This window comes from Phascolarctos cinereus, unplaced genomic scaffold (assembly GCF_003287225.1).
Source record: "Phascolarctos cinereus isolate Bilbo 61053 unplaced genomic scaffold, phaCin_HiC Scaffold_5;HRSCAF=322, whole genome shotgun sequence".
In the NCBI taxonomy this organism is placed as follows: domain Eukaryota; kingdom Metazoa; phylum Chordata; class Mammalia; order Diprotodontia; family Phascolarctidae; genus Phascolarctos; species Phascolarctos cinereus.
Window position 1 is genome coordinate 200,260,330 of NW_027555958.1, and position 25,309 is coordinate 200,285,638.

General features: G+C 35.9%; 1 protein-coding gene across 1 annotated transcript in view; it reads right to left on the reverse strand.

Annotated features, from left to right (window-relative positions):
- ADGRB3 (adhesion G protein-coupled receptor B3) overlaps positions 1-25,309 on the reverse strand; it is an 888,617-nt gene that overhangs the window by 349,879 nt on the left and 513,429 nt on the right. The window contains exon 18 of the mRNA XM_078155299.1: positions 4,212-4,254. Within this exon, the coding sequence (XP_078011425.1) occupies positions 4,212-4,254 (43 nt within the window). The remainder of the gene's footprint in view (positions 1-4,211; positions 4,255-25,309) is intronic.

A 25,309-nucleotide genomic window follows, 5' to 3' on the forward strand; every position in this document is an offset into this window, starting at 1 on the left:
AATAAATGAATATGAAACACCTAATATGTGCCAGGTACTTTACTGGATGCCAGAGAGACAAAGATAAATCCTCCAAAATACATATTTAGCATATGTTAGCAGCTAAATTGAAAAATCCAAATTATGTATCTCCCTGAGCACCTAGTCCAGTAATGTGCACATAGTCAATATTTTTTTAAATGTTTGTTTAGTGAATGAATAAATTAGTAAATGAGTAAAAGCATACTATTGGCCATGGTTCTAATACAACTCAAGTTCTTTAACCCTTGAGTACCACGAGAAAACCAACCATCTTTAAAACCTGTTATTACTTAATATTGTTTATCTGGGCTGTTGTGCAAGTAGGAACTAGCTGTCTATAAGAACCAGATAGGGAACTTTATTAGTATTTTTATCCATACTAGCTTTCCTCAAAAAGTTGAGTCTATTTTTTAAAATCAAATTTCATTTTATTTTCAAAGATCCATCTTCTCTCCCTCTCATCTCCTCACCCTTAATTAAGAATGCAAGGGAAACAAAACCTGTATTATAATCATTTATAGTCATTTAAAACAAATTCCATGGCCATGTCCTCCCTCAAAATATATCAATCTGTATATTGTGTCAGGAGGTGAGTGGCAGGGCTCATCATGAGTACTCTGGGATTGTGGTTGGTCAATGTGTTTGGATAGAGTGCTGGGCATGGAGTCAGGAAGAGTCACCTTTCTGAGTTCAGATCTGGCCTCAGACACTTGCTAGCTGTATGACCCTGGGCAAGTCACTTACCCCTGTTGGCCTCAGTTTCTTCAACTGTAAAATGAGCTAGAGAAGGAAATGGCAAATCACTCCAGTATCTTTGCCAAGAAAACCCCAAATGGGGTCATGAAGAGTCAGACATGACTGAAAATGACTGAACAATGACATATTGATCAGAAATCTTAAGTCTTTCAAAGTTTTTTGTCTTTCCAGTATTGCTGTTATATATAAATTATCTTTGGGTTCTGTACACTTTGTATCAGTTCATGCAACATTTCCCATATTTCTTTGAAATTATCACCTTCATCATTTCTTACAGTACAATAATATTCCATCACATACATATGCTATATCTTGTTCAACCATTCCCCAAATTATAAGGACAGCTTCAGTTTCCTATCCTTTGCCACCACAAAAGAGCTACTATAAAAAGTGTTTGTTCATTTGTTTTTGCAGAAATAAGTCCTTTTCCTCTTGTTTTGATTTCTTTGGCATAGAAACATGGACACATGTCAGGGTCTTTGAGCTCTGGATTTATTAACTGAGCTTGTGTAGTGTTATTTAGAGGTACTTTGCCCTAGGAGGAACTCTGATGATTTTGTGCATTATTTGGAATTCTATATTTCCTTTTATTGGGACAGTTGTTACAGTTGGGGATTCCTGAAGAATGAGATCTCTTTTTGGAATTGTTCTCTTCTAGGACACATTAAAAAATCTGAAAGGGCATAGCCTAAGGAAAATCATGACCAAGCTAATCTAACTACACAGTGAGAAACACTTAGAAATTAGGGCCCACAGTCTAGAACTGAGTAATTTACTTTTAAATGCACTCCAATTACCTTGCCATATTATATTATTCTTGAATTTTATATTTTATTTAACCTTGTTAATAACCTCATACAGAAATCTTCTCTTAATTTCTTGCATATGTAGAAAGCATAGGCAGAAGAGGAGAAGGGAGAAGGAAGTAGGCAATGCAATGAGGAACTCTGATATGGTAGAAGTAGTTTGAATATGGCAGATCTCTGAATGTGGGGAGCTGAATTGCCTCAGGGGTCAGGAACTTACAAGAATGGGGCTAGAGTGATGAAAGAAGTTTAGAAAAGAGTGGGCAGCAAGGTGGTGCAGTGGATAGAGCACCGGCCCTGAAGTCAGGAGGACCTGAGTTCAAATCCAGTCTCAGACCAAACACTTGACACTAGCTGTGTGACCCTGGGCAAGTCACTTAACCCCAATTGCCTAAAAAAAATAGTAAAAGGTGAGAGGCAGCAGGGCATAATGGAGAGAGCTGTCCTTGGAGTCAGAAAGATGTAGATTCAAATTTCACCTGTGCCACATACTGGCTGAATGATTGTGTTAACCTTTCAGTACTCTAGACAACTCTCTAAGGCTAAATATTACACATTAGTTGCTGATCTGTGTTGATAGTGGGAATTCCCTCACCAGACATCTCCCTACACCAATGAAATCACAGGTCCAAACAGAAGAGAGGCATGAAGAAAGGAAGATATGAAGGAAGAGAGGCAAGAAGTCCAGCCCTGGTGTCAGAGGCAAAAGTCTCTGAGAAACTGGCCTGATTATGGTTTAGTTGACTACTGTAAATTGGTGGTCTTGGTATGAAAGTCAGGTCCTAGATGTTTATCGGAGATATAACATTCTAAGGAACTATTCCAACCCCCCAGTTGAGAAAATAGACCCCCGGGAAAAAGGAGTAGAGAAAGAGAATCTGTAATCATACCACAGATAATTTCAGATCTGGAACAACAGAGCATGTTATATAAGCACTATATTTAAAACAAAAAAATATAATAGGAATTTCAGAATTAAGTGGAAGCCTGGGATTAGTAGTTCAAAGAAGCAAATGTTCCTTTCAGCCTTGAGATAGAATTGGTACTCTTCTTATCTTTAAGCTAGAAGGTGGACTTGAGTCATGCCTAGGCATTCTTAAAGGGATATTCAGTCTTCCAGAGATAGGAACTCAAGAGGAAGGACTGGGGACTGCAAGAGCTGAATAGCAACAGCAGGCAGGAGATAGCAAGCCCAGAAGTCATCCAAGATTTAAGAAGATAAAACAGAAAGAGAGACTAAAAGAAGAAACTAAAAGGAAGGCTGAGTAGTGGTAGAAAAAGGAAAGATCATGGAGGGCCATCAGGCTCCAACAGGCACCTCAAAGCATAAGACTCATGATGAGGCCACTTGTTGTATCTACCTCTTTAAGGATTGTGGAAAGTCTAATAAAAGGGGCAAGGTCCAACTTCCTATCCCTAGATCTATCCTATAACAGATAACTACAACATACTCTCTTTTTGTTTATCTAAACAATTCTTGCATCATGATTTTGCCTCAAACATAAAGCCTAGAGGTAAATGAAAATTTAAATTAGAGCAGAGAGCTAGACCATAGAATAAAGTGGGTAAATGAACCTGATGGCCATTATAGTGCCTCTCAGCTAAAAAGTAAGCTAATTGTTTTTAACAGTGTGGCTGATTAAATTTCCAGAGAGAAAGGGTATAGAGAGAAGTCAGTGACCAAAGAAAAGAACATATCCTCACCTACTCCCTAGGGAAGAGATAGGAAAAGCCAGAGAAAAATTCAGTTATCTCTCATAACAGGGGAAAGGAAATAGAAAGGATGAGGGGAAAGGAAATAGAAAGGATGAAGTAGCGTTGGGCCATCTCTACCTTATACAGTGACACCCATCCGTATTACAAAAAGAACTATTGAACTTAGCAGATATCAGAAAAGCAAATTGACATAATATTATTTCTAGGGTAAAAGTTTGCTTAAATAAATAAATAATCAAATAAATAACAAACAGATAAATAATTCAACTCAAGGAGCATCTATTTTATGTGAAACTTCAGATCTCGCAATAAAGTAATGGATAATTAATCACATGTATTCTAGTTATAGATTTAAATAAAAACACAATTGAAAGATTGCTGTTATTCGGTCCAATAAATACTTTATCTACCCAAATGTAAAAAAATATCCCAGAAAACTATGAAAAATGTTACCCAATTGTTTAAATTAAATCAAAATACTGGAGTCAAATAAATCCATCATGGGTTTGAATAATGGAGTCTACTTAGTGGCTAAGCAATCGCATTCGCATTTTAATCTAAAAAAAATGCCTGAGTTACTAATTTTGCAAATTGAGACAATAGGCCAACCCCTGCATTTCTAAACTATCAAAGATTAAAAAAAAAGATTCCCTTGAAATCTGCATAGGAACATGACTTACACATTTGGTAAGGCAGTTCTATACTGGGATAGATATATCCTGGTAGCATCCAGTACAAACATATTTATCATGCTGCCTACAGACTTAACAAAGGGAATGTTTTCTTTTCTGGTGTAACACACATCCCATTGACTTGAAAACACTCCTGTTGACTAGCAGGCTTCTGAAATAATTTAGTGTGCTTTTGAATATATTCAGTCCAAAATAAGGTAAGAAAACATCTGTTACTTACGTTTTTGAGTCATCCCACAGCACACAATAAGGATTCAAAGTACCTTAAAAAAGAGAAGAAAAAAACAAATAGAACTTGAGTAAATAAAATTTTAAGAATAAGGCATTATAGGAAATGCAAACCAAATTAGATATGATCTTGCAGTATGGTGCTTGAAAAATCCTCCTCCTTAATTTTAATAATTTATCCTTTATTTTATTTCATGGATGTAATTTTGCATTTTAAAGTTAGACTAAATACTCCTACATAATTTCAACCATAATAATAGATTAATTGCTTTCAAAGCTTAGGTTTTTTTGACCTATGATTATTAGGAGAGACAGTGAGGTAGAGGACTGGTCTCAGAGTTAGGAAGACCTGGGTTTGAATCTTGCCTGTAATAATACACATTTTCTATCTGACCATGAGAAAGTGAATTAATGTCTTAATGTCCAAGGCAACCCTCTAAGATTCTAGGAGACAGAAGCAATGTCATTAGAAGGAATTGCCTACACTTAAATAAATAACCAAATAATCAAACAGATATCTTAAAAATCTCTATTACAGAACAAAAAGAATTTTTAAAAATTAAGATCATTAGAAAATAAGTTCTGCAAAGTTGAAAATTCTGGTAAACTCACATATTATGTTTTTATTTTGAAAGATACACAATTAATTTTTCTTTAGTCCAAAAATATTGTTACATAACCTTATCCAAGAAGGCAAACAACTTTCCCTATAATTAAATTATAATTAAGTATTCTAAAATCTGACATATTGTAATTTAGATGAGGGAACAATAATAGTAAGCCTCAAAATAGATTGAACCTGTTTTGCGGGGTGTGGGTGTGTGTGTGTGTGTGTGTGTGTGTGTGTGTGTGTGTGTACGTGGACATGTTTAAATTATTCTAGGTGAGTAGAATACAGTTTGGCTCAGAAACAGATAACACATCAGGAATTTCATAGTATGCTAAATAAAATCAAACCTCCTTCTTCTACCATAATTAGGTCTTTCTTCCTATCAAAGTCACCAAAGGACATCTTTCTATTGCCTTTATAACCCAAAAGTAAATGATTATTGAATTCCTATTTAATTCAAGCAAAATGGATTATAGCTGGGTTCAGAAATAACTGGTTTCATATCCCATCTCAGATATTTACTAACTGTATGATCCTAAACAATTCATTTAGCCTTTCTCTGTCTCATTTTCCTCATGTGTAAACTGGGGAGATTTGACTCAATAGCCTCTAAATTCCTTGCAGCTCTAAAACTATTTGTTGTTGTTCAGTTGTTTTCAGTCATGTCCAACTCTTCATGTCCCCGTTTGGGGTTTTCTTGGCAAAGATACTGGAGTGATTTACCATTTCTTTCTCCAGCTCATTTTACAGATGAGGAAACTGAGGCATACAGGATCAAGTGACTTGCCCGAGGTCACATAGCTAGTAAGTGTCTGAGGTCAGATTTGAACTCAGGAAGAGGAGTCTTCCTGACCTTAGGCCTGGCACTCTACCCACTCCACCTAGTTGCCCTAAATATTTGATACTATGAAATATTTATTGACAACCTGCTGTTGTGCTAGGTCCTGTAAAGGATTCAAAACCAGAAAGGTCACCATAGAATTATGGAGCTGGAAGGAACCTTTGGGATTATGTGGTCTACTCCCCTTACTTTTTATACATCAAGTAACTATGGCCCTGAGAGGTTAAATGATTTGCCAGAAGTCACATAAGTATCTAGTAGTAAGCTCACGATTAGAACCCAGGTTGCACCAACCCTTAATAAGTGCTTTACTCATTACCCACATGCTACCAAAGTAGAAAGCTGGTCCCTTCCCACAGAGCTTAGATATTTATTACAAAGATGGGGCATGTACAAATGCAATGCTGTATACATTTACTAAGTGCCAATTTCACAAAAGGCCTTGTCCTGGGTTCTTCTGGGTATACAAAGATGAAATCAAATGTTTTTTGGCAAGGGAAATAAACAAATAGATGACTTATTTCATTTTGTCTGAAAAAATTAAGTTCTTACTATGTGGAAGATATTACGTTAGGCAATAGGGATGACAGCTATGACATAAACTCTGTTGTCAAGGTTTTGTTGTTTAGTCGTTCAATTATATCTGAGTCTTTGTAACTCTGTGGACTCCTGTCCATAGGATTTTCTTGGCAAAGATACTGGAGTGGTTTTCCATTTACTTCTCCAGTGGATCACCCATCCATAGGTAAACAGAGATTAAGTGACTTGCCCGAGGTCACACTGCTAGGAAAATTTTCAGAGGCTGGATTTGAGCTCAGGTCTTCCTGACTCCAAGCCTAGCACTTTATCCACTATGCCACTAGGCTTACCTTCTCAACAATCTAATAAAGGCAATCTAATAAAAGGAAACACCTAGAAAAAAGGATAGATAAAGAAATAGAATGTGATTCCCTTAAGGGTAAAAACAATCTCACTTTAGTATTTGTAATCCTAATGCCTAGCACAGGGCCTACCAGATAGTTAATACTTAAGAAATGTAGTTGATTAAAACTATAAGTGCAAAGGAGAGGTTTAGACAAAGTGCTACAAGAAATCTGATGAGCAAGTGGTCATTTTCCCCATAAGACAGATGGATAAAGTAGATGGTACCTGAGTTGGACCTTGAAAAAAGGGAGGAAATAAAATATATAAAGGTAAGGGTAGGATCCAAGAAGGAATCCATTCTAAGTGTGAAGGCAGTGTGACCAAGGGCACAAATGTGTAAGAAGGGCAGTATGAGAATGGGAGAATAGGATTAATACAGTTTTGAGGTAACATTAAGTAGGTAAACATGAAAAAGGTGAGTTAAGGCTGAATAGGTAGGCTGAAGTAAGATCATGGAAGGTCTTTAATACCAGATCAGGAGTTATGTTTTATTTGATAGTACATGGAGTCTCACTGAAGGTTTCTGAGCCAAGAAATGACAGTAACAGAGTGGTACAATAAGAATTACTTAAGCAATTATGTGAAGGATGAATTGGAGATGGAATAGATTGGACAGACGGATAACAGTTTGATAATCATTGCAATAGTTTAGTTAACAAAAGATGAGGGCCTGAATTAGGGAAGCTGTCATCAGAGTAGAAAAGAAGACAAGAGATTTTGTAGAGGTACAGTCAGCATAACCTGGAGAGTGACTGAATATGTGAGGAGAGGGAAGAATCAAAGATTGCTCTGGGGAAACAAGCCTGAGTGATTGGGAAAATAGTGAAGTCATCAAAAGAAATAAGGTCATTTGAAGGAGATTTAGCCTTTAGTGGGAGGCATGTGGTTGGGGTGTGGGGGAATGATTCTAGAACATGTACTCTTCAATCCAGTGATCTTGGCCTCTTGGCTGTTTTATGAGCAATATATTTCATCTTTTGGCTTTGAGAATTTTCTCTGTCTGTCCCCCATATCTGGAATTTTCTTCATCCTCTGCTACGCCAACTGACTTCTCCAGCTTCCTTTAAATCCCAACTAAAATCCCATCTTTTACTGAAAGCCTTCCTAAGCTCCTCAGTTCTAATGTTTTCTCTCTACTAATTATTTCCTATTTATCCTATATGCATGTATCCTATATTTGTATATAAAATATATGTCATTGCATTTTGTCTTCCTTGTTATATTATAAGCTCCTGGAGGGCAGAGACTGTCTTTTGCCTCTTTTTATATCCCTAGCATTTTACAAAATACCTGGCTCATAGTAGGGAGTTAATAACTATTTATTGATTGGTTGATTGATTGAAAGTTCAGAGATACAATTTTGAGGTGCCAAAGGAACATGTAATTAGAGATATCTATCAATCAGTTGAGAATCTAGGACTGGAACTCTCTGGGGTTATAGATTTTGGAAATTTTCTGTGTAGAAAGAATAGTTGTAGTCATAGAAGTAGATGAAATCACCAAGAAAGATAATGTAGAAAAAGGAAGAGAGAGGTATGGGGCAGAGTACTGGTATACACTCACCTTTGATGGGGGAGAGCTTGGGTATGAGGAGCTAACGATAGAGGAGTGATAGGAGAGGTGGGAATAGAAATATGAGAGTACAGCATCATGGTAACCAAGGGAATAAAGGTTATCAAGAAGGAAGAAGTTCTTCAGGGGCAAATGTGATAGGACAAAGAGGGTAAGAACAGGAAAAACAGGGATTTTAGAAATACAGGAAAAAGGTGCAAATGAAGTGGTAGAGGAAGGAAAACTTACTTTTGGCTACTACAGCTGGAGATCAAAGAGACTTCATGAGACATTGAAATAAAAACAGATACAATGTCCATAACTAGTTTTCAAGTAATAAGATTATTTGTCATTAAAGTTCAGTAATATGGTTCCTGACAATAAATAAATGCTGTGTGTGTGTGTGTGTGTGCATGAAAGACAGAGAGGGGGGGGAGAGAGAGAGAGAGAGAGAGAGAGAGAGAGAGAGAGAGAGAGAGAGAGAGAGAGAGAGAGAGAGAGAGAGAGAGAGAGAGAGAGAGAGAGAGAGTAGCCCCAGAAGACACTTATCAGAGACAGAGAAAGATTATGGCTGGGGTTAGTCAAAGATAGCTTCAGAGAAGTGAAATTTCAGCTGAATTCTGAATGAAAATCTGGGATTGACACAGAATAGCTAAGGGAATGTTTCATGCATATTCCCTACTCTCCCCACTGAGATTATATATATTGCATCTCTTAGCTTTCTGAACAAATATTTTATTACTCAAGACAGTCTAACTTGTTGCTTCAGAGTTGTGTAGTGTATTTGTTTAGAGCTTTTGTTGTAAAGAACTCAGAACACTTCGTAGAGATTAAACAATTCCTCCTTACACAATGAGGGGGGTTTTTCCACAGTGGGGAAAGGAGCAAGGTGGAATCATGGGGGTAGGAAAGGAGTAGGTGTGGCCATTTGCACTGGAGACTTTACTGGCCTTTCCATCAATTCTAGAGCAATAAACAGTCAATGTAATTAAGGAAGAGGAGGCAATACAACCAGTTTTGAAACTGGTCCTCTCAATATTACAGATACAGAACAACTGAATGCAAGAAGATAAAAGGCAAAAGTCAGGTAGGATTCTTGCAGTAAGTCTAAATGGTTGTTTGGGGTTGGAGTCCATGGAAGTTTCCTTTTCTATGATTGTTATTTTTTTCTGGTATGCTCATTCTCTGTAGAGGTGTGTCCAGGATAGGATTTATTGTGTGTGATCTCCTTATGATTATGCTCATAAGATGGAAAGTCTGGGTACGGTAAGCACCCCTGCGTATAGTTTATAATGATTCTGTGCCTATAGATTCAGCTGATATTGGGTCTTTGATAAGTGTCTTCTGGGGCTACTCCCTCCTTTTGAATAAAGAAACTAGAGTTACTAAGGCATTTTACTGAATATGTTCATGCTCTCTTTAAATTGTCTTTCCATACTTATGGTATAGGTAACAACAGAGGCTACATTTGATAATTATTTGTCGTTATGAGCAATATCAAACCAAAATACAAGTCAATTCTAGAATAACACTTAAAATCTGTTTGTACAGCTTTTGATAAACACTTAATATTAAAGAACTTACTTTTCACCTTTACACAAGGGAAAACAGTTGAGATTAGTCGAGTCATTTCAATTCAATTAAAAAAAAAAGATTGCATGTCTACAATTTACAAAGCAAAGGAAAATACAAATGCAGAAATAAAACGTTCCCTGCCTTCAAGGAACTTAAATTCTGGGGCAGTGATGAGAAAACTACTTTTGTTCCTATCCTAAGCTCTCCAGCCTCATCCAAACCTTCTCTTTGGGTGTATTTCTGGGTGGAAGAAAGAATCAAATATTTTTCAAAGAAGTCAAGTATTCATGATGTGCTCTTTTAATAAATGTAGAGATGGCTTCCAGACAGTCTATAACATTGCTAATCAGCACACATTAGAATTCTATACTGTCGAGTTCCATCCAAGTATCCCAATGTATCCTAGGAGACACAAATATACAAAAATATTGCTACTCTATGCCTATATTTGAGCACTTTCTTCAGCTAGTAGGGCCAAGATTAAGATAATTTACTTACAATTTGTAAGAGATTAGAGAAAATTAAAACAAGGATATTAGAAACTTCATAACTGAATATGTCAATTATTTATGAAGTCAGAATCTAAGATGGGAAATAGCCAAAAAGAAAAGGTTGAATGAAATTTGTAAACTCCAAAAGAAATAGATGAAAGGCTCCATTGAGAAACCACTTGTAAAATATTTATGCTATAATTTCCAGATAACTTTAAAAGGACCAAGCTATAAGATCTGTTATGAGAAATTTACAAAAAATCAATATCAGGAAATGCTGAACCCAACAGAAAATTGCAACAAAACATGATAGCAAGACATGAGGACATAAAAACAATATAAAATTATAGTGTATAAGTTATTTTTAAAATGATTAAATTTAAACTAATTTGGAATGTCTCAAATGATTAGGTAATATGGACAAGAGATTAATTCACCAGACTGACAAGCTGATTAATATTAAAGCCTATGCTTCCGAAAATTTTCTGAAAGGATGCATTACACTTTATAAATGTGGCCCAAAAAACCTTTTCAGTGACATTGTGTTCTCACTAGCATAGCTGAACTCATTTATTTATCCAGTTTAAGTAATTCCACCGCTTTATTTTCTGACCTTTTTTTAAAAAAAAAGTTCTAACATCCATCCAACTTCTATATTAACTTACACTTTCTTCATGTCACCTTTAGGTAACTTTGATACATTCAATTTCTCTCCCTTCTCTTTTCTGTTTCTCACAGCCATCAGTCAGAATAGACTTAATGTATTATCTCAGCACGGGCTTATCCACTTATCTACCAGTGAATTCCTATAGATATTTCTACCTGCTCCCCATTTCTTTTCTGCTTCCTTTCTTCTTTCAAATCTCTACTTCCTAATCTTTCATTCTGTGAAATCTTTCAACTGATAGAGTATCTCATCTTCCAAAGTTAGAGATGTGTCAGAAATGAGAAAAAAAGAATTATCAGCAAAGCCAACTGACCCTCATTCTTGTGAGGTGTTTTTCTTTTTTTCCCCGCTACAATCCCCTGGTGTCTGTATATACTACCTATCTCATCTGTGATTCATAGAGCTGAGATTGTATCTTATAATTCTTATACTCAGTACACATTAAGTGAAAACATTATTACTTTTCATTATATTCTCTTCCACATTACAAGCACTCAGTGAATGTGCCATGGTTAATTTTTGACTTTGAAGCTGAAATTAACTTTTTTCTATCCCTCTTGAATCAATGTCCCTGAGTGTATAGGCACCACAAAGGTTTACCACATGTATTCTGAGCTCAATAGTCTAAAGTATGACTTGAATTTCTGGTTCACATCCAGGAGAAGAAATATCCCAGTGTCTTCTTGGGTACAAAAAGGAGGTCTCTCCTGTTTATCTTTTCCCCACCTCCATGATATTGTCCCATGGCATTAACTAAGAACAACCTTAATTTTATTTTTTCTCACTGATGTTAGATATTATTTTATTTTTACCTTCATTAAACTTTTTTTTTTGAAAATGTCTCCCTTAATTCCTTAGGCTGGAAGTACAAGGACTGTTTGCAGGCCTGATCTTAATCCTGATCAGCCCAAGGTTTTTAACCTGCTCCATTACAATCTGGACTTATTTGTACTTCCTTAGGCAACTGATGAGCTCCACTACCAAAGGCTCACTATATCGATACCAGAGTTAGTGCTGACACCTGCTCAGCATAGCCTACTGAATCTCAGAACTCCTGAGCTCAAGATTCTCCAGCCCCAGTATCTCTGGAAGCTGAGATTACAAGTATTTCCCCCAATATACCAGGCTATGCCAAGGACTATGCTGATAACTGCTATGGCACTAGAATTACTGCTTGTGTACAGTCTTAATATTTTTTTTACCTCTTATACTCTTATAACACCCTATTTTGTTGTTTCTTGACTAGAGGTACCCCACAGAATTTCTCCTACCATCCCCACCATGACATTTGTGCATATAGTAGATATATTATTTGAATTCAGAAAGCAGTGATATGAGAAACCCCTATCTCTATGCACTTTATGGTCCAGTCAATTGACTTTCTTTCTATTCATCACACAGGATGCTCCAATTCCAATCTCTGTGTCTTTGCACTGGCTGCCTCCTATGTCTGAAATGTCCTCCCTCTCCACGAGATCTCCATTTCTTGGGATCCCTGATTTTGTTTATGATGCAACTCTTCCTACATAAGACCTTTCCTGTTTAACCCACTCCTCCACTTCAAGTCTCAGGGATTAGTTAGTTTCTTCTCTACTCAGATTACCTTTTATTTGTTTTTTATATACCTACCTTTGCGCATGTTAGAATGTAAGTTGCTTGAGTACTAAGACATTCATTTTTGCCTTTGTAGCCCTAGTATGATGCATAGCAAAGTAGAATTTGAATAAATTCTTGCTTATTGATTGATCACAAAAATAACTTTTCAACTACTGCCTGACTCATTAAATATGGTTATAAATATCACTGTATATCAAATTCAAACTATATCAATAATTCATGCTTGCATTATTTGTGCTATCAAAACCTTTTAAAAGCTACACACTTACAAATAGGTTTTTAAAATGCTAAATTCTGCAACATCCAATTCTTTTGAGTTATAAAGTATTTTTAAAAAATTGGTAGCATAATAATTACATTTAGGAAATATACAGAACATGAATTCAAAATGCAAATATGACAACACATTATGAATATGTCTGCTCAAATTCAAGCATTTTTGGTTAGAGAAAAAAAAGTTATATTCAAAGAGCAAATAAGAAAATTGAAGCCAACCATGGATTTCCTCAACTGCTCACCAGCAAGCTGCTAAAACTTTCTGTGTCCTCATCTACGTTTTCTGTTTTCTTCCATTGCCAAAGCTGTCTTCTACCTGTACCCTCAATCTCACAGGATCATAAGGATTTGTAAGGCACCTGAAAAGTTATTGAGTCCATCTTTCTCACTTTATATATAAGGAAATTGAGGAACAGCAGTTAAATGTCTTGCCCAGAGCCACATAGCCAATAGCTATCTGAACTGCAGTTTGAACCCAAGCCTTCCTGACTTCAGTGTCCTAACCACTCTGTCCTGCTGCCTCTCAATTCTATCAACATTCTCCTCTCAGTTCTTTCAAAACTTATTCTGTCTTATGTCTTGTAGATGGAATGGAAATGCATTTGTTAAGGGCATACTGTGTGCCAAGGATTAGTCCATTAGCCACTTCTCTCCTACTCTGATAATGTTGTTCCTTCTATCAAAAACTTTCTGAGGCTTCTCACTGACAAATGAATAAAATATAAATGCATGATCTTAGAATTCTAGGCCCTCCATGACCTGGTTCTTACCCAAACTGTCCTATTTTGCTCCCAATTCTCATTCTTTCCTTTCCCATCTTCATGCATTTACTCATACCAGTCCCATGTCTAGAACTGACTCCTTCCAAACCTGTCTTTAGGGAACTAGGATATTTTTAAATGGCTCAAAGACAGGAAATTTTCAGTTCTAATCTGGCCTCTAATACCTACTGGCCACATGACCTTGGATAAATTACTTATTCTTTCAGTGCTCTAGATGACTCACTAAGCCTAGAAGTCATGAAGAACAACAGTTACAGTTAACAAGCATCTATTAACTTCTTACTATATGCCAGGTATTGTCCTAAATGCTAGGAATACAAAGAAAGGTAGAACAGTAACATTGCCCTCAAGGAGCTCACATTCTAGGGGAAGATACAAAATGTAAATAATTATGGACATACAAGATATATACAGAATAGATAGAAGGTAAGGGCACTGTGGATAGAGTGCTGGGCCTGGAGTCAGTCATCTTCCTGAGATCAAGTCTATCCTTAGATCCTTACTAGCTGTGTGACCCTAGACAAGTTGTTTAATCCCATTTACTTTAGTTTCCTTATATGTAAAATGAACTAGAAAGGAAATGGTAAACTACTCCAGTATCTTTGCCAAGAAAACCCCAAACTGGGTCATGAAAAGTTGTACACAACTGAAAAATGACACAACAATAAATCTTAGAAGAGAACCAGTAGTTTCCAAGAGGGGCCTGGGAAAGGCTTAATACAGAGGGAAGGATGGAGCTGAGTCTTGAAGGAAGCCAAGAAACCTAGGATTTTGAACAGTATAGACATAAGAATTGTCTGTACAAAGGCAGAGTCAGGAAACCATGTCATGCTCCAGGTATAGCAAGTAGATGAGTGTGGCTGAGTCATAGAGTTCAGGGAGGGAAGGAAAAGTGTACGAAGACCAGAAATGAAATGCATTGAGCACCATAAAGATTCTGGAGGAAAGATATAGCCACTGGTGGTTACTAAATAGAAGGGTGACATGGTCAGACCTGCATTTTGGGAAAATAAATTTGACAGTAGAATGTAGGTTGTATTGGAGTGGAGAGAGATTCAAGGCAGGGAAACTAAAGACAAAGCTATTGCAAATAAAGAGGTGATGGGACAAGAACTCATGTGGTAGTTATGTGAGTAGAGGGATTGTAAAAGAGATGTTATGAAGGGAGAAGTGACAAGACATGACAACAGAAATATTGGGGAAATGTGAGTGAGGAGTCAAGAACAACAGCAATGCTGCAAGCCTGAGTCACTGGAAGGATGGCAGTACCCACAACAAGAATAGGAAAGATTAGGAAGGAGGAAGAGTTGAAGTAAAGATGACAAGTTCTATTTTGAATATGTTGAATTAGAGTTAACAATGAGACATATCCAATTCCAAATGTCTAAAAGGCATTTTATGATATGGTTCTGGAGCACAGAAGAGAGAGACTAGCTTTGTAAATATAGATCTAGAAAGGATCTTCATAGAGATGATAATTGAACTCACTGGAGCTAATGAGATCTCTAAACAAGACAGAGTAGAGTGGGAAAAGACAAATGAACCCAGGACAGAGTCTTGGGGGACACCCACAGTTAGAGAATGAAGATCCAACAAAAGGAACTGAGGAGAGGCCAGATAGATAGGAGGATAACCAGAAGAAAATATGGTCAGGAAAACCTAGAGAGCAGAATTAGAGAGAGAATAAGCATTTATATAGAGCCTACTTTGAACTGACACAGTGCTAAGTACTTTATAAATATTATCTCATTTGACCCTCACAACAACCCTAAAAGGTAAATACTGTTATTTTCCTCATTTTTACAGTTGAGGAAACATACAAATGAATTAAGTGACAGCTAGAAAATGTCTGAGGCTGTATTTGAACTGTTTTCTTCCTACTCTAGACCTAACACTCTACCTACCTCTGAGAGGTAGCTTTGCAAAGGACATTTTCAATTGACTAGAGGTCAGATTGAAGAAGGTTTAGAATATAGTAAGAGGAAAGGAAGGGCAATCACCAATTGTAGATGGCTTTCTCAAGTAATCTAGTTAGCTATGAAAGGGATGAAAGATATAGGATAATAGTTAATGGGTATGATGGGATCAATCTAGGATATTTTAAAAGCCTAGATTGAAGAAATACAGATGTGTAAGCATCAGAAAAGGAGTCAATAAATAGGAAGAGATTGAAGATTAAGTGAGGATGGTAGTGAGGAAGGTTTGCTGGAGAAATTGAGAGGGGATGAAATAAAGAGCATGTATGGAGTGATTTGTCTTGGTAAGGAAAACAGCCAAATATTTATCAGAAACAGGATAAGGAGGCGAGATTGGGCAGGGGAATAATACTTAAGTTATGTGATATGAGGAAAGGAGAAGATGGCACAATTGGTGGATGGTATGATTTTTGTTTTTTCAGTGAAATTTGAGTTGAGGTCTTCAGCTAAGAGGATGTGAAACAGGGATGTGGGAGAAGATGATAAGAAAGAAAAATGAAATATGTCTGGTAAAGGGAGAGCAATTAAAGAATTCTTTACCTGAATTCCCTAGACAATGAATCCCATATATAGTTTCTTTTCTATCTCTAACCTTACCTTGTCTTTATCTGAAGTATCTCCCTTTCTCCTCTCCTTTTTCCTCAGTTATTCATGATTACATATACATACATATATATATATACATATATATATATACATGTATATAATTATATATCTACACACACACACATATCTATCTATCTATATCTATCTATCTATCTATCTATCTATCTATCTATCTATCTATCTATCTATCTATCTACCATCATTTTATTGTAAACTATTGGAAAGTAATATCTGTAACTAATTTTATTATTTGTATTCTCAGCACCTAGTTACATTGTCTTGAAAGTGGGAGACACCATAATTTTTCTTAATTGGACTGAATGTTAATTTTAGCATTTCTAGAAAAATGTTCATCCTGTTTGCCTGGTTCTCATTAAAAGTTTCTCCATTAAAAGTCATTATTATCTTAAAAAAAGAATGTAACCCTACAAAAGCAGAAGACAATAAGTAATTATAAAATGTAAAAATATAAAAGCCCCCTTTTGTAGAAACTGAGTTTGGAAGGAAATGGATTTGACCTTTCTTTAACTTTGTGGTGTGATTTTTAATTGCTTAGGTTGGCATTAGTGGTTGATTTCCATGAAGATAAAGCACTGACTGATATTATTTTGATTGTTTCTCACAGCTGAGATAATGGTAATGACTGGAGTCATTATAATCTTACATTGTGTTTTCTATTAAGATTTGATGAGAATGTAGATCATGATTCATTTTAGCTTTTAAGTCTTAATTTGATTAATTAAATCTCAGTAATATATAACATAGATAATATAAACAAAACTCATAAACTCAATGCCTTACAAATTCAATGTGTTTTTGTGATCATAACTAACTTCTCTAATTTAATAGATATGTACTAGAGCTATGATTTTTTTTTGAAATACAGGTAAGGATTTCCTTTCCCTCTCTCAGTGTAGGTTTGAACCTTCTTTGCAATTTATGGTCTTAGAGACTAGCCTAGAAGATTGAGAAGATAAGGGACTTGCCCAAGGTCATACAGACAATATGTGTCAGATTCAGGTCTTCTTGGTCATAAAACAGGCTTTCCAGCCACTAAGCTATACTGCCTCTGCCATTAATGGAACAACTGGTTTTGTCCTAACCATAATAGTCTACATACATTTGTTTGGTTGCACACTCTTGTAGAGAGTGGTTTATTTATCCCTTCTAAAAATATTTCTTAAGTGACTATTTGTCTGGAATTTTTTGGGGGCTTGAGGTACAAAAGAAGAAAAGTAAAGAGGGTGATCCCTTCCAGGACAGTGATAACTTTGGAGAAATCACTGGGCAGCAATTTTGTTGGAAAAGACAGCATGTGAAGGAAAGAGCAATGAAGAAGTTGGCAAGGCTTCCTATCCAGATCTACCTTCCTAGGCAGTGTAATACAATAGAAAGTATGCTCACTTTGGAGTCAAAGGACCTGAGTTTACAATTTGTCCTGGTATGTACTACTTAAGTGACTTCATGTCCCCTTCCTTCCCTCAGTGTTTTCATCTGTAAAGTGAAAGTGCTGAACTAGATGCTTCTGAGGTCACTTCCAGCTCTTTCTATTATCCCACTCTAAAAGATATAGTCTTGGGAATTTTTTTCTAGGAAAAGTGAGATATTGTGAAACTAGGAGGAATATGTAAAGAAGGAGTTCTTGAAGCATGGTCGGGGAACCCCTGGGAGCCTGAAAATCCTCTCAGGATTGTCTATAAGGTCAAGAATATTTTCGTAATTCTAAGGCATTTTAATCTGTAATATAGGAAATATCATCAGATATAATCCACATTAGCAAGGGACAGCTAGATGGCTCAGTGGATAGAGCACTGGACCTGGAATTAGGAAGATCCAAACATGCACTAGATGTGTGACCCTGGGCAAGTAACAACTTCTGATTGTCTTAAGCCACTGCATAAGGAAATGGCAAGCCACTCCAGTATCTTTGCAAGAAAACATGAATAGCATGGTCCATGGGGTCACAATGAGTCAGAGGAGACTGAACAACAACAAAGTAAGCATTTTGCTCTTTGGGGGTATCCTCAATTGTTAAGAGTTTAAAGGGTTACTCAGATCAAAGACTTTGAGAACGGTTGGTGAATAGGATGATAGGTGTTGATTTAGGGAATCCTAAAGTCTCTTTAACAGATTATGTCTAACAGAACTCAATTTTGGAAGAAAAGAAAACATGATACTCTCAAAAGAGAAAAGATTGCATATGCATTGGAAAAGTGACCAAATCAGGCCAATATTGTGGATACTTGTACCATCAAAACAAATGAAAACAACACTTTTTTTTTCCATTAAAGAGCCATGAGGGGGTTAATGTTGCTCTTGACTAGCCTACACACGGCTGGGAGTTTCAAGAATCCACACTGCATTACCTATTCCAGCCAATTCCCAGAGGGCCTATTATAGTTAACATACTATAAACGCTATTTGTTAAAAAGCTTTTTTAAAGAACACATTAAGCTTAGAAAATGTTAACTTGCTTTTCCCCAGACTCACTATAACTACTAATTCCTAACTGCTGTTTTTGTTTTCCTCTACAACGATGTATGAGACAGACATTATTTTCAGCATTAATATGGATTCCTAGGCTTCAGGAACACTGGTGCAGCAAGTATTCTTGCATATCAGGAAACAGGTGAGAATAGCAAGGAAGTTTGTTGTGATCAGATTGTGTCGTCTCTAAAATAATCAAATGTTTAATCCAATTATGTGACAGTGATTATTCTTCCAATTACTTTGCAATCTTCATATTTAGAAATATTTCCTTTTGTCTCATCAAGTATATTATATAGTATATTATTTTAGTATAAACTAATTTTCTCCCTAGTGGAAATGGAAAGCTGGCTACTCTATCTCAAAAGCAGCAATTTATAAAAGTGGTGTTATACTACCAAGCCAATAAATCATTCTAGCTCTGCCTCTTACAGACTGTATGACTGTGGGCAAGTCACTTAGCTCTGTGATCCTCAGTTTTCACATTTATAAAATGAGGTAACTAGTTTAGAAGACCCCTAAGATCATTTGCAGTTCTAAATCTACAACTACACCCTAAGTATTTATGTGTTCGGCATAGTGCTAGGCATTGGGAGGATCATGGAAGCATGAGACATGAGTCTTAAACTCATTTGACTAGTAAAGAATATTAAAAAAAATAGTTCTACCAATAAGCCAGCATACAAGATACTATATATATAATATTAGATGAACTGTGTCATATAGACATTAGGTGATAGAGGAACTCAGAGAAGAGGGAGTTTGATCACTGTGGGCTAAAGCAACCAGGTAAAGCTTTGTAGAGGAAATGGAATATGAATTGATCCTTAAGAGGAGAGGGCTTGACAGTTATCAAAGAGAGGATATTTTAGAAGAGGGGATCTTGAATGAAGGCTCCATTCTACCTTCTGTTCTCTAGCTTAAATAATTCTGAATTCTTTAAATTTGCTTCATATGTTATTATCTGAGTAATAATTTTTCATTACTCAACTGGATGTTCTTCAAGTTTTCCATATTTTTATTAAATGGGAAGCCCCAAACTGGACAGAGTGTTCTGATGGGGCTTGAACAATACCAAGATGATGTTAAACTGCCTCACTTTTTTTGTATGTATGTGTGTGTGTACATACACACACATGTATATTGTGAAAAATGTTTTTTTTTAATAATCATTATCTTGGAGACTCAGAGCTTCCTTATTCCTCTTTTTTTGGTTTTCAAATTTCAGCTCTTCTTCAGAAGGACATTAAGATCCAATCTAATGGCTCTATTCCTGCTCATTGTGTTGCCCAGACAGGTCTGGGAGAATGTTGATTCCTTCCTGTTGTAAAGACAGGTGATATGGAAAATGATGTCTCTGATCAAAATTAAATGATCTCAGTCATATATTCAAGACCCTCATTTTAATATAGCCCACCTGCCAGTGTGTTGAGCAATCAGAGTTTATTGGTACCCCTTGGGAACATCTACTCTTTGAAGGGGATATAACTCTGTACTCCCAACCCCTAAACTGAGCCAGTCGGGACTGTAACTCCCTTGCAATGCATGTATGTCACCAGCTTGTAAGAGAAATTAAACATAGGCACATCCTAATTTCATTTGTCCCTTAGAACAAACTCAGTGAAAGGTAGACATTTAAATGGTGTCATGACTTTAATTTGGACTGGGCCTTGGAGACTGGACTTCTTTCTCCCCCTGACAGCACTGGAACTGGGTACCACACAGGACTTTTTTTCTCCTGAAGTCTTAGCCCTGAAGGGTGGGAGAGTCTTATCCCCAAAATCTCTGCTCCTTCTCTCTTGGACTCTCTGTATTAGGGTACAGTCTGCTTTTCTCTCCAAGTGGCTCTGGGGGCAGAGACCTCAAGACAGGTCTCTTGGAACGTAAGGATACCCTTTATAATTTGGCCATGGGTCAGTCAGAATCCTAAATTGGGGATATGGCTAACAAAACTGCTGCCTCTTCACTATCAATCTGATGATCATAAATATTGCCAGTGCTGGTGTCAATCGACTAAAGATAATCCTGAATTATGATAGCCCCATTAGGGTTCCTTTGGTCTAGATTAATATACTAAAGATAACTCTAAATTTTGACCAGTCTAATTCTAATTCTGAAAATTAGATCTATGTGCACTCAGTATTACCATTCTCTCTGTCTTGTTCTCTGTGTCCCTACGACTGTCATGTTTGTAGTGAAAGATTTCAAGTGCAACCAGGAAAACTTCTAACATTGGTAATTAGAGAAAACACTGGGAAATAACTCCCACTTTAGCCTTTCAGAAGGAGATTAACACTTTTTTTGGGGGGTCCCAACACTGGCCAAGTTGGTAATGGAACTGGAAAAGCCAGGGTGAGACTCTCCCAGAAGTTAGTTGGGAAGTGGAATCAGTTAGCAGTAGCTTTATACTGATAAGATCTAAATCAGGTAGCCCAAAGATAGCATCTTTGCGCCCCTCCCACCAATATATCTGACAACAGGGCAATGTGTTTAAAACTGCAAAGATAAGTTTTTCAGTCTTTTGGGACATTTTGATTATGGTTTTTTTTTTATCATGGTCTTAAACGAGATCACTTTGGGATTTTAGTGATTTGTTTAAAATGTATATTAACATTATAAAAGCTGTTTGTGAAGGATGTGAAAGAAATACAGATCTCTTGATTTGTAAATTATTAAGCATTAACCCCCTCCAGATTCTAAAAGGTGAAGACAAGCAGGACAAAATTGGGGTGAGTATGATTTTTAATTTGGAAAACTAATTAAGCAGTCAAGCCTTTTGCAATCTGTTAAGGAGGTTTGGCAGTAGCTAGAATCCCACTTTTGTGTTCCAATAGGAACATAAGCCACTGCTTGGTATGTGCAGTCTGGGATATGGTCGAATACAAAGGAAAGTGGAGGTAGTTTGAGAAATGGGTTTGAAAGATTAGGAAAGAGAAATAAGGGCTTGAGCAAAAATGTGGAAGGTAAAAAATGTTTTGGGGAAACATGGGAGTGGCCAGCAGGAAGCCCATGTGCCCTAAGAACTCCCCCCATCCTTAGATGGCTGTTTTGGGTGCCCTTTTGCCAGCTTCAGATAGTTTGGGCATGTTGAGAGGATATAAGGAAGACTGATTTTGTTTTAAGTAGAAAAATTGAAAATGAAAATGTTGTAGCTTGATTTGAAAACCAATAGACAAAGTTATAAAGGGTTAGAAGGAATTATGTCCACCCACCTTTCAGGATAAATCTGTAGGAAGGCCTTATTAAATCTAACATTACATAAATATTGGCTATGGTAAAGATATTAGTTGTTATGATTTGAGATTATTATATACAATTTTAAAATGTTTCCTTGTACTGTTCGATTAATTATTAAGTTAACTCTGGAAGCTCTGGAGGACTCCAGGGCCGGTGCTCTATCCACTGCGCCAGGGACTTCAGTTCTTTAAGAAAGTAGAGAAAAAAAAAGGTTATTCAGAGCTGGGAATTGTCATCATGTGTCTTTTTTAAGGGGATATATGAATTTGTGGATAATACTTTCTCTTAAAGGGCTAAGAGTATTAGACTTTAAAGAGAAAATTGAAATGTTTACTATTAACGATTATAAATCCAGATTTGATTTGATTTAAGTCAAAATCTGTCCTGAAGGAACAAAAACAGCATCTGAGAGTGCTTTTCCTGTCAGGATTAAGCACAAAAAGTATACATTGTTATTTGGCATTAAGAAATGTATGAACCATATGGCCCCAAGAAAGTTATTTTTATCACAGTTTACTGTTCTGTAAGGGGATAATAATGGAACCCACTTCCCAGAGATGTTGTGAGGATCATAGGATTATAAAGTGCTTGGCACAGTGCTTGGCATAGGACAAAATGCAATCTGAATGTTAACTGTTTAATTAAATATAATTGCTTCATACTTGGTAACTTTATATGGGTTTTCTTAGATGTCATCAGTACAATGCCAATGGTGATGAGATGAATGATTCTCTATGTAAAATAATTTGAAAGTACATCCAGCTAAATTAAGGTCATCTGACTGGTAATTAATTGGTTTTATTTCAAAATTTAAATACATGATAATTGTTATGGTATTGATATATTTCTAACTCCTTGTATCGTGTAGTTTGGTAAACAATTATATCATATATGTTGTTAGAAAAGCAATTGCTCTTGTAATCTAGATGTTGATAGATTAAGAATTGTACTACCAGAAAGAAAGGAAAAAAATGAATGGGTCAGGAAGCTGTTAAATCATCTATCTGACCATGTATTGTAATATTCTGAAGTACTGTAATTTAAGAAATCATAAACTTCCAGGTTTTGTTTATATTTAAAAGGGAAATTTCAGCTGAAATCATTTGGCTCCCATTTATGAAAATTAAGACTGTTAACTAAGTTATTTGGAGTGATTGTTTAAATCAAGTACTTACAAATGTATTTTTGTGAAAGGAAACTTGCTAATTATGCAAAGAAAATACCTTGTAAAATTTCTTTCATAATTCTTATCAACCCTGTGCAAGAGTTTTGCGTTGTGGAATTCTTACTGAGCAAACGGTTCATTATTACAAATGCCTTTCTGCCTAGAGAATTTAGGTAAGAAGGAATTTTGTGATAATTAGGAATTTAGTTTGTTATAGTAACATCAGAATAAATTGTAAGCTGTTTTTAAGAAAGGGAAATACTTTTAGGAAGAAATGTTTTGAAAAAACTTTTGTGTGATTTTCCATTTGCAAGCCAATTTGTTGCAGTAATAATTTGATATGATGACATTTATGACTAAACCTACTACAAATTTTGAATTTCATTCTTAGGTTTATTGTGTCCTTGGACTGGCCTTAAATGAGTGCTTTCAGGGAAACAGAGTCAGAGTCAGCAGCTCAAGTCAGATGCAGCATCAGAGATCTAAGGCTAGTGATTAATGCTAAAGAATCTAAATTACTTTAATGAGCTGTAAGTGGGAAAGATCTTGCTGTTTAGATCTGAATTCATTCCATGGCCTAGCAAGAGTTAAAATTAGTATTTGAATTTATCATATGTATAAGATTTGATTCTTGAAGTATCTCATTCTTTGAGATTGAGTGTGGTTAGAGAAGGGTAAATAAGCTTGACAAATAGAGATGCAAATCTATTAAGAGTAGTAATTTATGAACTATCTTGTGCTATCTTAATGGGAAATTTGATTTTACTTATGTTTCTTATTTAATCAGGAACTAGTACATGTGTAGGAACATATGCAAACTACTTGACTCACCTTAAAGATGTTCCCATTGTTTAAGGGATACCGAGAGCAGTAGTATTTTTCTGTGATGATAGTCACATACCTGAAACTGATTATTGGAACTTGCAATTCAAGACCTTATGGGACTGTTAACTGACATTATTCTAAGTCTGACTCCAGGTATGATAATCAAGGAATACTATTGAGCCAACGATCCATGATGCAAGCAACCTTGTGGGGTCTATGAACTGCAGAGGGTATTCTCACAGGAAGAGTTGGTAGAACAACTATTTATCATGAGCTGAGGCAGTATTCTATTTCCCCACTGCGACACCCAGCAGACTTTAAGCCTGATTCAGTGCAACTGGCCATCTACATAACCTCTGCCTGGAATCAACATGAAGTTAGAAACATTGTTCCCTTACTATAGTTATGTCTCTATCCTCTTGTGGCAATTTTCTATAATCAAAAAGTTTTGTAACATTTAATCTATTAAATAATAGATTGATACTGGAACATCTGAGTTATTATATATAGTAAGATGCAAGTATAAGATTGAGGTATTTGGCCTAGAATTTTAGTCCAAACAACTAAGTATTTAGCCTTGACATCTATTATTAGATATATGTTCCTGTATAAGTTAGGGCCCTTTAATTCCTCATAATGATATGAGTATAATTAGGTCAAAGATTTGTGAAACCAGAATATGATTCTGTTATTTAGCTAATAGCATAACTGTCTCAGTTCTGCTACAATTAGTTAATTTTAGAAGAAGAATGGCTTGCGGTCTATCCTGTGAATGCCTAAAGAGAACATCCATTTTAATTAGGATTATTTATTTGAACATGGCTAGAAGTTGGAATTGTTTTATTATAAATAACTTATTTGATATGTACTGTTCTAAAATTTATAACTCAATGTATTTATGTATACCATCCCTGAACCTTTTGTTACAACGGTGGTTAATCTGGCAACTTTTCTGTTATTAATTCCTTAGTGGAGTCTCATCCTCCTGATGGGGGAATGAACAATAGGAAGTATAAAAACTGGGTTCTAATTTTCTGTTTTTATTTGAGTTCCTTTATCAACATGACAATTGACCAAGTTTCCAAATTTTGATTTTATAATAATAGAGACATAAGGGTTGAGTTAACTTTCATTATTTTATCTGGTTAAAAAAGTAGTTTAAAAGTATGTTAAGATCAATTTTGTAGGAGATTTTAACAAAGAAAGAGGATCTTTACACAAGAAATCTTAAAGAAGACAGTCTGCTGGAGACAGCTTAAACCACACTTTGACCAGAAAACTTCATCTGATGATGTTCTGAAAACCAGACAGTTGCATGAGATGAGACTTCTAAGCCATAAATGGACAGTTTTTTTTATCATTTACTTTTTTTTCCTTTGCATCTTTTTTATCTGTATGGTCTGCTTACTAAAAAGGGGACTGCCCTCTTTGATTTATCAATGTGTCAATCAATTTCTCTC